This window comes from Pangasianodon hypophthalmus, chromosome 16 (genome assembly GCF_027358585.1).
Source record: "Pangasianodon hypophthalmus isolate fPanHyp1 chromosome 16, fPanHyp1.pri, whole genome shotgun sequence".
Taxonomy (NCBI): Eukaryota; Metazoa; Chordata; class Actinopteri; order Siluriformes; family Pangasiidae; genus Pangasianodon; species Pangasianodon hypophthalmus.
Window position 1 is genome coordinate 11,256,555 of NC_069725.1, and position 14,306 is coordinate 11,270,860.

Consider the following 14,306-nt stretch of genomic DNA (forward strand, 5'->3'; position numbering starts at 1 on the left):
AGCATGTAATTAAATCTGTTTGTCCCTGTGTCTCTATTTGCAAAAGGAGATGGCACTACTAAATCATTAGTCCACTCACTGTGTGCTCCTGCATAGAGACTGACATCTTTAATTAGACTGATTTTCTCAAAATAGTGTGCTTTTGGGTCCTTTCTCTAAGCATGTTAGGCAGCTTTGTTTGTCTCAAACCAACTGAAAAATACGGTTTGTACTTTCTCATTGTTCACAAGAAATTATGTATTGTAGCTAGTTCAACAGGCTAGATAGACACATGCAAAGCAAGAGTCCTTATTTAAATTAAAGAAAAAAGATGCACCTATAGTATTTTTAAGAATCAAGGATTATAATCTGAAATTTAAGGCTATAGGAGTTACCTCCATGGGTGCGTTTTGGCCATAAAGCTCATGGCTAGCTCATGTTTCAACAAATAAATTACTTTTTTTATTTAATTTTTATAAATTTTATTTTATAAACTGAAATTCAGAGTTATACAATATATTTCTTGTCAAGAAACCAACTGGAGGGAATTTTCAAGTGGTTCAGGGATGGGAGAAATTGGAGGTAAACACTGATTATATTTATTATAACCTACAATCAAATGGCAATGATAGATAGAATAATAGTGTTCCCGAGACCACAACAAATAAGGATTTGATTGAGGAACATGTTCTACCAGCAACCATACATGTCTAGTAGAACCGAAATAGCAGCAGGTCTTCCAGGACACAAAAATGTGTTTTTAAAGACTTCATGCTCCGTACACACCTCTGAATTTAATTTCTGCTTAAGCCCCTTTGCTCTGTGTGTGTGTGTGTGTGCATGTGTGTGTGTGTGTGTGTGAGAGAGAGAGAGAGAGGTCCAGTTAATTATGTGAAGTTGTCAGTGTGTGGGACTGCACTCCACACGATCATGTTGTAGAAGTCACAGAGAGCTGACCCTGCTGACAAACTGATACAGACACACACACACACAGACACACACACACTGCACTGATTTCTGAGTTCTTTATTCAAACTTAGAAGTGCTGTGCCCTGAGAGAATGAGTCTGAGCTGTGGTTGAGTGATATGCTCAGGGCTCACCCCAGACCTCAGCTTGTCACAGTCGGGATAGAGGCAGAGACAGAACACAAGCAGAAGTGCAGCAGAGTGATGGAAAGCATGGAGCTGTTAAATTGTTTCTCTTGTGACACAAGAGTCTTAACCTGCTTTTGTCTCAATGATTAAACACAAAATGGACTAAGATCACAGAATTATTCATACTAAATTTGGTCCAGCATGTAATTACATGTGCATGAAAATTTTTTCATCAATCTTTCTCTCTCTCTCTCTCTCTCTCTCTCTCTTTTTCTTGCTCTCTTTCTCACTCTCTCACTGTAACACTGTTGTTCATTTACATGGCAAAATTGATATACAGCCAGCAAAAAGCAAAGTATCTGCTCTGTTAACTTGTTCGGTGAGGGGGGAATTTCAGACAGGCGACAGTGCCAAACTGAGCCTAATTCAGTTGTGTCTGTGGGAGTCTTCTGGGTTATAGATAGAACAGCGGCAAAATCATATTAAGGTTATACATGAGAGATGAGTCTGGATGGAAGCACACACTATTTATGGCAATGCGATTTCAGTTATGACCCCGTAGGTCTGTCTGTGCTCTGACGTAAGGGCTCAATAACAGATTGCCCCATCTTGGCCTCTCCGTATCCTCCTTCCATCCACATTGGCACACACAAGTTGCCTCCTAAAATAGGATTCCAGGTGTGGGTTCGGAGGAGGCCAGCATGCTGTCTGCTGAGGAACTGTGTCAATGACCTTGTTTTACAACTGTGATTTTTAATCACAGTTATTAGGAGAGTTTCTTACTAGCCAACTTTTCCTGTATCACTGTGGCTATTTATTTATTTATTTATTTATTTATTTATTTGTGCCTTGGGACCGTGATTGAGTAACCATGCTAATTTATGTGGAGGTTTTGAGATCAGTGACCTGAAATGGAAATTCTCCATCATCTATCATCTACTCCTCTCTGTTTTCCAACCAAGCAACAAACATTTTGCCTATAAACATCATTAGCTAATGAACTGCCGCATTACCATACACAGAAACACACGCTGTATTCTGTACAGGGGTTTTTAAACTTTTTGCTATCACATGATCACAGCACAGATTTATTTTATGAACATAATCAGTCCATTCAAACATTAGGCACATTTGTCAAATATGAGCCATTACATTTATTTATTGGAATCTTTTAGTCCTAGATTTTCTACCCAAAGGACCCAAACCACCAATTATGCTTAAAATGAAGATTCAAACCTTTTATATCATAACTACACTTTTCCTAGTTTGAAAAGGTAGAGTCAAGTTCCCATTATTAATATTGATGATACTTATAAGTATAATAACAGCTGTAACAACTTTATTAGTAGTTTATCATGATGTAGTGTCATTAAAAAAATACTCTTGGCTATATACGTCATGGTTCACATGGCTGTAGTATAACACTACATAGTTTTCTTTCTGATGTAGTGTGGTAAGTGTGACAATCTGGCGAGTGTGTGTGGTCCACGCTTTAGCCAGGGTGCATATGGCTCACAGCACACGGGCCGTCTGTCCTCAGAGCTGGCAGACTCGAGTCTGGGCCAACACCAGATGCACATAAGCATACGCACCTGTTACTCTTTTTGATAAACTCTTTTCGATAATGATTGTTTTTGTTTTCTTGAATAAATTTACTTCAGTTAAAGGTTAGATTGTGTTCATATTTTCAGTGCGAGATTAAGCTAATTAACCACATTTCACTTTTTTTTACAATTTTGGAAATGACTGTATTTTCCCAATTCTCCCCTAGTGTAGTTCCTTTTGCTTTGTGTGTCTCTTCCATTTACAGTTTTCTCTAAGAGCTACTAAAATTTTAATGACTGAAATCAACTAGCTTAAAGAATTGCAAAACACTTTAAACAGGATGCCAGCCTTCTTGTCTCTCTCCATCTCTGTTCTTCTGTCTCTTTCCCTCAGGCTGTATTAACTTCAGACAGCACTGTGTCTCTTCGTCCTCTCCTCCACAGTCCTTCCTTTTGTTTTTCCCCTGTGTATTTGTGTGTTTTCTGCTGCTCTCCAGATCTTTGTACACAGTGCAGTGTGAACACTGCCAGGGATGGATGGGGATCAGACACAGGAGGCAGAGTAAGCAAAAGAGACTGGGAGAGATGGTAAAAGAGGGAGAAAGAGAATGAGAACGATGGAAAACAGAAAGAAGTTATAAATAGTAGAGAGTTTGTTTGCATTAAACTGCAGCTTGTTCTGGTTTTGATTCTATTGCATTCTCAATATAATTAATTATTAATACAGCTATTTAATGGTATGCCTACACCTAATAGAATGTTAATTTTACTTTTTTAAATAAAACCTGCAGTTTGTGTAAAAATCCATTTTCATCATGAGGACCAGCCACATACCATCCCCCCGACCCTCTAATCCTCTAAACACACACACATCCAGTGGCAGTATTAGTAATATACCCATAGGCACAGTTTCCAGGTCAGGTTAACAAAAGACCACATAATAACAGGGAGAGGTCAACATGCATCATTGTTTGGTTACAAAGACTTTGTCTAAACTTTAACCACATTTTCTGCTGCAAAAGAGCCAGTTCTCAGGCAGCAAAATCAACTTGGCTGTAGCACAAAAACGATGCTTGTCTGGAATGAAAAACTGGCTACGTCAGGCTCTTTAAGACATTTAAAAGACAAAAGAGGCCTTACTGAGATCTGAAATCTTAAGCACACACACAGCCATGGAGGAGATCTGAGTCCATCAACTTCCACACTGACGCACACAACAGCAGGACCCAGCAATACAGCCATAGGTACTTGCTGTGAGAAAATCTGTGTATCTTCAGTCTCTTTAATCTGTTTAATTTAATCTCTTTCTTGTCTGGGCATCAGGTGGGCGTCAGGGCAAGATGCCGGTGACAGCGTTTGAGGCCTTTGACCTGGAGATGAAGAGCTGGACGCGCTACCCATGCATCCCAAGCCGCAGGGCCTTCTCTAGCTGCGCCGCCACAGAGCGTGCCTTCTACAGCCTAGGTGGCCTGCAGCAACCCGGCCCTCACAACTTCTACTCTAGACCACACTTCGTCTCCACTGTGGAGGAGTATGACTCTGAACAGGGTGAGGCCTGCTCAATTCCTCACACATACATACAAACATGCACTGTGTCAGCACTGTGGCAAGGAAGAGCTCGAAGCTGTTTATGGAGCTCTGCTCAGTTTGCTCCTCTTCGTGCAGTGCAGACCTACATTTAGGCAGAAGTGCAAACAAACAGCTGTGAAGTATGGAAAATGTAAGCAGAGAAAGTACACACCACTTTAAACTATAATTTATAGTTTAAATAATATAGTTTAAATAATATAGTTATAGTTTAAACTATATTATATATTATAATATAGTTTAATAAACTATATTATAGAGCTGTGGTAAATCATGCTAAAATTTAAAGCTACAGTGTGTAGGAATTTATTTTTTGTTAAAAATAAAAACATGAATATTGAGTCAGGGGACAAAAAAATTATTCATTACTACATATCCTATTTAATCATTTGCTTCTAAATAGAACTTTCCTGAGCTGCTGTGAGTCACCCTCACAATCCAGTAATAGTAATAAATAGTCAGTGTTGTGTCAGAGATGTCTGGTCTGGAGGGAAATTTATATGCATATGCAAGCTCATTACCCATTACCCATTTAGGCATGAAAGAAATCAGATTATACAGTGACAGGAGAGAACTAACAGCCAGCCAGGGCAGAAAAAGAGTATCAGAGTCCAGTTTAGCTAGCTAGCTACAACTAGGTGACTAGTATGTTATGTAGCGTATGTGCTGTTTATGATTCCAAAGGATGGGCACAGGTACACATCGGCAGTGCGTGGACACTGCTGTTGGATCTGTCAGTCACAGCTTTTACAGTTTTCTGCTAAAAAAAGAGCTGCTAAAATTTTAATGACTCAAATCAACTAGCTTAAAGAATTGCAAAACACTTTAAACAAGCTGCCGGCCTGTTGCTCTCTCCATCTCTCTGTTCTCCTGTGTCTTTCTCCCGGGCTGTACTGAACTTGAGACAGCACTGCGTCTCTTTCTCCTCTCCTCCACAGTCCTTCCTTTTGTTTTTCCCCTGTGTATTTGTGTATTTTCTGTTGCTCTCCAGATCTTTGTACACAGGTACACGTCGGCAGTGCATGGACACTGCTGTTGGAACTGTCAGTTACAGCGAGATCTAACTAGCTGTTGGCAGCTAAAAGATAAGCTGTGACAGTAATGTCAATGTGCACAATAACAAAACAGCAGATAATTATATCCCCAGAGTCATGAAAACTTTTAGCATGTCCCAAAATGTATAGTACCATAATAAATAGTGTCACGATTTGTCCCTCTCAGTGTGTGGTGAGTTTCCCCTAGAGAGAACAAAATTTCAAAATCTTTTTTAAAATCTCTGTAACATGCAGTAGTGAAAGGCAGGGTATTTGTATGTATACTCAGAGTGTTGTGTATTAGGGCAGATCCAATATTCGCTGTCAGCATTCATAGCCTGTTCAGGGAACAGGCAGGCAGCACAGCGTAATCCATATATTAAAAAATGAGAACAGGCAGGAGTCTAAACCAGGAAACACAGAACATGGAAATGAAGAAAACCAGGCTCAGGCGTAGAAAAGTATGAGTTCCTGAGTTGAAAGTATGACTTTATGGTGGCATAAATTGGCAGACTAATCAAGAACAAACACAAAACAATTGCACACAATTGGGTACTATAGCAATGACAAGACAGAGCGGAGAGAAAACTAGAATTACAAAGGCACATGTCAATGTAAATAGAAAGTCACAGGGAGGGAAATCAAAACGAAACAGCGAGTGCCTCTCTCTGCAGAACCCACCAGGAGTTGGCACTATGTAATATGACAATGTGATATTGATATTGTAATATGTTACAATTATGGTATACAAGTATCCCTTAAGCCTAATATCACATAACAGTTTTATAACACTGACAAACCCCATTGTTACAGTACAAGTGGCTGATTAGATGCATCAATTATTTCAATTTTCCTTATGTTCCTTGCTAAATAATAAATAATAACAAAAGAATAAAACTGTCTTGCCATATGCTTTGCCGTATCACCCACCAATGTTAGTAGGCCAGTTTCTTTTGACCTAGATTAGAGATTGAAACAGATGATGGTCTAAAATATGCAATCCTGTTAAAATCATGCTCTTACTGAGGACTAGGCTTTATCTGTGTCCCATGAAGCACTCCTCTGTCTAGCCCTGTTATGTTTAATGTGAGTGCATGGCTTCTTAAACTCATGCTGCTCTGTGAGTTCTCACACTTTGTGCTGTTCTTTTGAATGCTTTGTAGCATTTAATTAAATTGTCATTTCACCGGGCATGGAAGCTGCTGTGCCTGTCACAGGCACTATTCGCAAAGGAGTCGACTTTCACCGACGAGTTCCAAAGAGAAATCTTTCACATAAAGTGGAAGACCCCCTGTGGGCTGTCAGCCCTTATCACTGGGAAGTGTGTGTTTGCTTTAAAATCTGCTATCTCTGTCTTCTCATTTCTTTTCATTCAATTGGTGTACATCTGTGTTTGTGTGTGTTTGTGAGTGTGTGTGTGGACTTTGCAGATGGTATATTCTTCTGTTGATTTGAAGCTCAAACTAAACCCTTGGCTCATATAAGATTCCAGCCTGCTTATATTAAACCTTTTCAGGTCTTCGGCATGCACCATTATCCAGGTTGCTGATTCGGTCAGGGGAATAGAAATGACTAAAAATGAACGGCAGAAACGAAAATCAATAAGGCGACGAAAAAGCTATCCGGTTTTGAAGTCTGAGAAGGCTTTGTGAGTTTTTTTTTTAACCATACTCTGCAGTGTCCAGTGTCAGACAGACAGAGAAGAAATGTTTAATTGGTTAAGGTTGAGTAGATTCTTTGTCAGTGAAAGTGCGACATGCTGGAGAACTGAAGAAAAGGTTGCAGGGTAGGAGCAGGTCATCACCTGCCGCAATATACATTATAATATGGAGCATTTGCATTTTAATATCCTATCATGAAAACTCACCGTTGCAATTTCTGCAGTTAATGGAAGTCTTTGAGAAATCTGAGATGTGTGCAGTTAACAGATAGTAGCGTAAGGGCCCTGTGTATGGTTAAATGGTAATCAGTAATTCAATTATCCCATTACCTATTACTATGGAGGCTCTGTAGACAGTAGGCGAGTGTAAATATCAATCCACAGATACATGCTGGCTCAATTACACTTTCCTGGTTGTTAATATGCCCATTTACCATGCCAGTGAACATGTGTAGTGTGTATGATTAAGTGTGTATATCCTCATGTAGACATTTCTGTTTTCCAAACCATGCTACTAGTTTTGGTTACGCCAAACATTTTCTTCTTTACTGGAGTGCCTGGGCCTCAGTATCAGCCCACTAGTCCTTTTATCAAAAGAGCAAAAGAAAAGCCAGCAGCCTTTCTCTCTCTCTTTCTCTCCCCTGCTCCCAGTGCAGGTTATTTGGTTAATTACATGCGCTGAGTTTCTCTTCTGGGCTCGGGATTTGTCTGAGAAGCATTTCCCTGCAGCTTAAAGCAACCGTGCTTTAAAAGCTGGCAAAGATGTTTGTTAAAAGGTAGCCCTGCTGCCTCGCCTGCTGTTCACTTCACTGTGGTTAGGGCAAAGCTGTTCAAAAGATCTTATTTGTTTCTGACATCAGAAGCACTTACAATATTTCTCTGCCTTATCACTGTCTGTTTTAAATGTTTAAACACTTTTTCTAGGTATAGTTTTCAGTCCCTTTTTATTGTTATGCTTTCCATTTGCTTGAGGTAACTCAGTTTGCTCAAGTTTTATTGGTTTTCCTATCATTTTCATACTGCTTTTGTGTTTCAGTGTGTACAGTTTTTTTAAACTATATTAAAACATCGATATGAAAAAAGGTTCTATTGGGCCATATATTTTATACTCTTGAGTATATATCTAAAGAAAAAAAAATCAACCTTCTTGGTGACATTGTGGCACAGCATTGCCAGCTCACAGCTCTAGGTTCCACTGTATGTGTGGAATATCTGTGAATGTTCTCCCTATGGGAGAATCTACACGTGGGTTTCTTCAGGGTTCTCCCAGTTTCCTCCCACCTTTCAAAAGCATGCCAGTAGGCGGGTTGGCTCTTAATTGCCCCTAGGCGTGAATGAGTGTGTGAATATGTATGTGCATATTGCCTTGTGGTGGTCTGGTGTCTCATCCAAGGTTTTCCAGTGTTCCTGGGATAGGTCCCAGACCATGGCGATCCTCACCAGGATAAAGTGGTTAGTGAAGACAGATGAACGACTGAATGACTGACTAAATGAATGAATGAATGAATGAAATGAAACTCAGCCTTTTCAGTGTAACTGAGAATTTGCAGTGAAATGTAATGAAATTCAGTCTTTATGTGAGCTATACCTTAATTGGAGTTTGAAAAATATTGTTTTAATGCATTTCGACTGTCTGGATGTCAACTCATTCAAATGCCTAACATTAATTGGTTAACATGTGCATTTGAGTTAGCAAGCTGGTGTGAGAACATTTCACTTTTTGCACACATTGACTCAAAGACAGCAAGTTTCCCGGGTCCTGTGGCTGCAAAACAAGCCCAAATCATCACCCTTCCACCACCATGCTTTATAGTTGGTATGAGGTGTTTGTGGTGATACTATGTGTTTGGTTTTCGCCAAACATAGCACTGTGCATGATGACTATACATCTCCACCTTGATCTCATCAGTCTAAAGGATATTGTTCCAGAACTTTTGTGGTTTGTTCAGATACAATTTTGCAACCCTAAGTTGTGCTGTCATATTCTTTTCGGAGAGAATGGGCTTTTTTCTAGCTACTGCCAGAGGAGTGGCCATGGTTCACACTAGGGTTTCACTAGGCCCTTTTGGCTATGCCCATATTGCTGTGTATGGTAAGCTAGGCTACTACTACGATCCTGTGTGGTTTGACATAAAATGCATCCTTTCTAGTTTCTGTGAAACCTGTGATTTTTTTTAGAAAATAGGTCAGTAAAATTAAGCAGATTTTACCATGAATTTGAAAAGGCTCAAGGTACACCTTATGTAGACAGAATATGCAGTGAATAGGAAGGCATTTGCTGTTCAGCCTAAACGTGTGATGTAGCAGTAGAATTATTAAATGTTTGGTGTGAAAAAGAAACATTATGAAATGTGTTCTGTTGCCTTCCCATGAATTTCTTTGCTTAAGAAAGCATGATTTATGTAATATGAACTCACAGTGTTGCTACTAATATGTGCTCTGCTTGTAGCAGAATAAAATTATAAGTGGATTAATATTCAAATATCATATAATATATATTTGATTGATATACTTATGATAACGCTAACTGTAAATGCCACCGAGCCAGCATGCAGAGAACATTATGAGTAGCATTGTTTCACAGATGCATTATATTATCTGTATAATGCAACACATATGTGAGTTTTGGTCCTTTTTCATGCCATTTATTTACACTGAATGGTTTTGATCTTATCGTCATCAACCAGTGCTTGTTCTGCTTTGTGAATCTAATCTGGTGTAACAATGATACTTTCTAAAGCAAAATTATTAATTCCATTATTGTTTTAATAAGGACATTATCTTTAGTTAATTTTTTAAGTAAAATATCTTTAGTTGAGTAAAGTTTTTGGCTACTGTAATCACATCCTTTCCTGTATATCACTGACTTCCTCAGGCTAATCTGCAGGGTTGGGGATTCTGCCTCTGCGGTCACATCAAACCTCTTTATATCCCATAAATCCTTTCTCTGTGGACCCTAGCTGATCCCTACAATTCAGCGCTAAAGGCCTTCATCGTCATGTGGACCTCCATTCTGGCTCAAAGCTACTATATTTCACTCAATTTCACTTTATTTGAAATGGTGTCTGTGTATGTGCATGAGAGAGAGAGAGAACGTAGAAAAAGATTCTTCATTCTTTGTAGGTAAAATAGAGTGAGTCTATTTCTGTAGTGGGCTATGCCAGCAGAACACTTTTTCGTCTGAGCTAAGCTTATACAGACAGTTAACTAAAAGACTGACACTCAGATAGCTGAATAATACAAGATCTCACTTTTCCCCGAGCACTGACGTGAATTGAATATTTATGCCAGCTATTACTTCTACAGTTAGCACTTTATGCTAATGTTCCCTGCAGCAGTGTTTTACATTTAGTTCATTTTATTCTACATTAAAGGCCGATTTTTATTTGTTAAATATGTCTAAGATGTAAAGTCCCTCACAAATCTTTAAGTCTTTATTAGCTACGAGCAGGCTTCATATTTGGTGCATATTTCTTCCCTAGAGTACAAGTCACCTAAAATGTAGTACGTTCTATTTATGCACTTGCCTCTCCTGAATTAATTTGTTCATATTAAAGTCAGGAATATGCCATGCTGTAATAACCCTGTCAGAGCAATTTTCAAGTCATGTGCGGTTGTTGTTTACCGATGTCATATTGAATCGGCACTGTGGGAGGACAGGCTATTAACAGACAGCAGGGGTGTGAGGTTTCTCCTGCGCGCAAAGGTGCTGGAGGTTTGGTCCAACAGGAAGCTGCTTTCTTTCTGTATTCACACGGGGTTATCTCTTAAATACAGGGCATGCAGCCTGCTGTTTGTGTTTCTGTCCATGTCAAGACCAGACCAAACACATTCTGACAGTCTTTCTGTAGATTCTCTGCACTTACATTGTAACAGTTTGTGCTATTTGTCCTACTGTTTCTTTACGTTCTAGCCCCTCATTCTGTCCTGACATTGCAACATCCACTCTCCTCGTGCATGTGTGTGTGTGTGTGTATGTGTGTGTGTGTGAGAGAAGGAGAGAGAACGGGAAATTGTCATTGGCAGTCTGCGCATGACTGAGACTGTCATGAGTCAAGTCTAGAGAGTGAGCCAGAGTCAGAGTGAGCTGAAATATTGCAGCGCTGCCCTCTCCCCTCCACTTCTGTCTTCTCACACTGATACCGCACTGCGCATTTACACACACGCACACCATGCATGCACAGAGAGATCCACAGTTATCCACAGTGAGTCATGGGCACTTGTATACCAGCTATAACCACTCACCAGCAAGGAGATCAGGCCTCCTAGCATAATATTGTCCACAATCAGAAATACAGTAGTGTAGAGTGAGGTTTCTGAGGTGGGTTTGGAGAAATTGTAGTTTTATTGTAGTGTTATATTTCTTTCTTTACTGAGATAGCCTGTGTTCATGCAAGGTGCTCTTTATATAGAGTCGCCATACACTCTTAAAACACTTGTAATTAAAAAAAAACACAAAGTGTGTGTGTGTGTGGGTGTGTGCGAAAATCATGTTAGTTCACATCACGCCACTCTGTCATTGATTATTTCCGATAAGATCTGTCATGTTTTATTTTCCTGTAAGCCCTGTCGTGTTTTATTCCTCTTATACCACAGTAATTTGCGAATGAGTACAATTTTTTATTTATTAAAGAAAGACATGTCGTAGCTACATTTAATGTTGTAGTGCACTATATGGCCTTTGGTTTGTGGACCCCTGACCATAACACTCATATGTAATTGCTGAATATAATAACCTCCTCTCTTCTGGGAAGGCTTTCCACTAGATTTTGGAGTGTGGCTGTGGGGATTTGCCCATTCAGTCACGAGAGCATTGGTAAGGTCATTCACTGATCAAGGTCAGACAAGAAGGCATGTCAGTATTCAAGTTCATCCCAAAGGTGTTCAGTGGGGTTGAGGTCAGGGTTAGGGTTAGTGCTCTGTCCTGAAACGTCTCCCCGCAGTAGAAAACTTAAAGGAACAACTTTCCCTCCAAGCACTTACTGAAGTCTTCTTTCATAAAATATTAAATACATGTCTCCAGAGCAAGCTTTGTACAATTTCGTGTTGCTAAATAAGAACACATTTACAAGATCTGTGTATTGTAAGGCTTAAATTACGACAGCATTTGCCAAGTCCTTGTAAATGAGTTGTTATTTTAGGAACAATAACATATTAGACTGAATGAATTAACCAGTCAGATATGAGAATTTATCAGCTCTGTGGGATAATCAGTATTAATTATAATGATTAATTTCTTATCCTAACTGTGGTAAACAGGATGCTGCCTGCCTTAGCTTTTGTTTTGGAGGCAGAAATTCAAGACATTTTCTCACCAGCAGCCATGGTTGCATGGTTCATTTGCCACCTGATTGGTCCAGTGAAAAAAAATGTGTGAAAAAAAAGATATGTGCTTGGGTGGAGTGAGAGTGTGTGACAGAGCCAAAAGCATGCAATTGGCAACTGTGACACAGTCAGTTACTCCTCCGCACTCAAAGGCACTAAAAAACATGTTGAAACTTCTTGCATTGACTCAAATGTTGGGGCCTGATTTATAATGATAGTCCTTCACAGATGATGCAGCTCCATGATTAACTTCTCAAGCATCTTGTATTTAGCACAGCAACATTTTCTAATGTAGTTGAATGGCCAACTCAGCAGGCATTCCTTAGAAATGTTTATACATATTTAACAACCCCATAGAGTGATGCACAAAATACAGGCTGCAATTAGACGACAAATAGGACTGTTTTTCATCTGTACTAAATCAAAAGCATCTGATTAAAGCAAGGCATGCCTGAAAAGTACAAGAATGTCTCCACAAATATATTCAGGATACATGCTGTGTGGCAGTGAGAGACAGTGAATGATCATTGTCTAAGCCATCTTGTAGTTTTCTTTATTTGAAGGAACAGCATTTGTTTTTTACTTACATTACATCAAATGTAAAGGCCAGTTTAAGAAATGACCTCAGACAGTAACAATTGATTAACTTGCAGCACTTGCAGGGTCTAGCTAGCAAAAAAGTGCTTGGGGATAAACAGCAGGCAGTAAATTACTGTGTCTTGGGATAAGTGCAGCAGACAGCGAGCAGCGGTAAGTGAATTACAAAGCTAAATTTGCCTCATCAGCTAATGGGCCCAGGTTATCATGATTCAACATCGCAATCCATGCCAGCACCCTACTAGCAAGCAGCTGTCTGTGTGGTTCATGTGGTCATGCTCTACTGAGGTCAATAACAGTATAATGTTGTGTGCTATTCTTATAAAACCCTGACTATACATAGAATATTACTTGAGGTAAATCAAGCCTCAATACTTGATTGAGGACGATGCAGAATTACTGTGCATTTATATTTGCTACTCGTACTGATGTTAATGCTAATAGTCTGGTTGTGGTCTATTAGCTGCTCCAATGTCTCTGTAAGTAGAGAGTAGAGCCTCATTACCATCTTAGTCCTTGCAGCTGGGCTTCTGGTGATGGAGTGTACCATGGCAGGGCGTGCTCAGTCATTAGCTAAGACGGTTGTTATTGTGATTATGTCTGTTCCGGTGCTGTTTAGATCAAGGCACTGCACGTGTAGCTATACCCAGTTTTCCAACATCCACACACACACTGTTCTGACTACTCTGAGCAAGTGTACAGTGTCAGAAAAGGGTAGAGGTCTGTATCTGTGGGTTGCCACTGCAGGACACTGAGGAATTTCCTGCAGTTTCAGAAGTGACACCACTGTATTTAAGTGTTCACTGTGTGTGTGTGTGTGTGTGTGTGTGTGTAAGAGAGAGAGAAACGCTGTGTGCTCTCCTGCATCTCTTTCACATTTCCTCTCTTTATAAGTGCCTCTGCTTTCCTTTCTGTGCCTCTGCCATCTTTCCTTTCTTGGCTGTCAAGGATTTCAGTCATCAAGGTCAGGAGACATCTGAAATATTTCTTAGAGCCCTTTTTTTTTACTTTTCATTTAGAAAGTGATTATTCACATAAAATGCTCCCAAGTGGCAATTAAAATATGTAATTTAGGAGATCTATGATGCATTTTATACAGTTGCAAAGACACCTGTCTATCTATGCTACATTTGACAACCAAGAGCACTACTAATTCTACACATCATAACGCACGTGGTCTATGACCCACAGTTGGGAGAAAAGAATTTTGAATCTTGTCCGATTACATGGATCTTTTCCATGAATTACTCATAAAATGTAGCCAGATCTTCATCCAAGACTTACAGTAGACAACACATGCTACCTCAACTAATAACACACAAATAGCTCTACTTGGAAGTGTGGAGCATTGTGGAGGGAGAATCATGTGTTGGGGCTTTTTTATTGCCTCAAAGTCTGAACAGCTTGCTATCCCTGAAAGAACAATGAATCCAAAACCAGGAAATCAAGAAAATTTACAGGGTGGCAGAACGTCCTCTGAGGCTT

General features: G+C 39.6%; 1 protein-coding gene across 3 annotated transcripts in view; it reads left to right on the forward strand.

Moving 5' to 3' along the window:
* Nucleotides 1–14,306, forward strand: part of LOC113530897 (kelch domain-containing protein 8B) — a 99,159-nt gene that overhangs the window by 63,791 nt on the left and 21,062 nt on the right. For all 3 annotated transcript variants that reach the window (XM_026921273.3, XM_026921275.3, XM_053240788.1), the window contains one exon: nucleotides 3,942–4,166. In XM_026921273.3, the coding sequence (XP_026777074.1) occupies nucleotides 3,942–4,166 (225 nt within the window). The remainder of the gene's footprint in view (nucleotides 1–3,941; nucleotides 4,167–14,306) is intronic.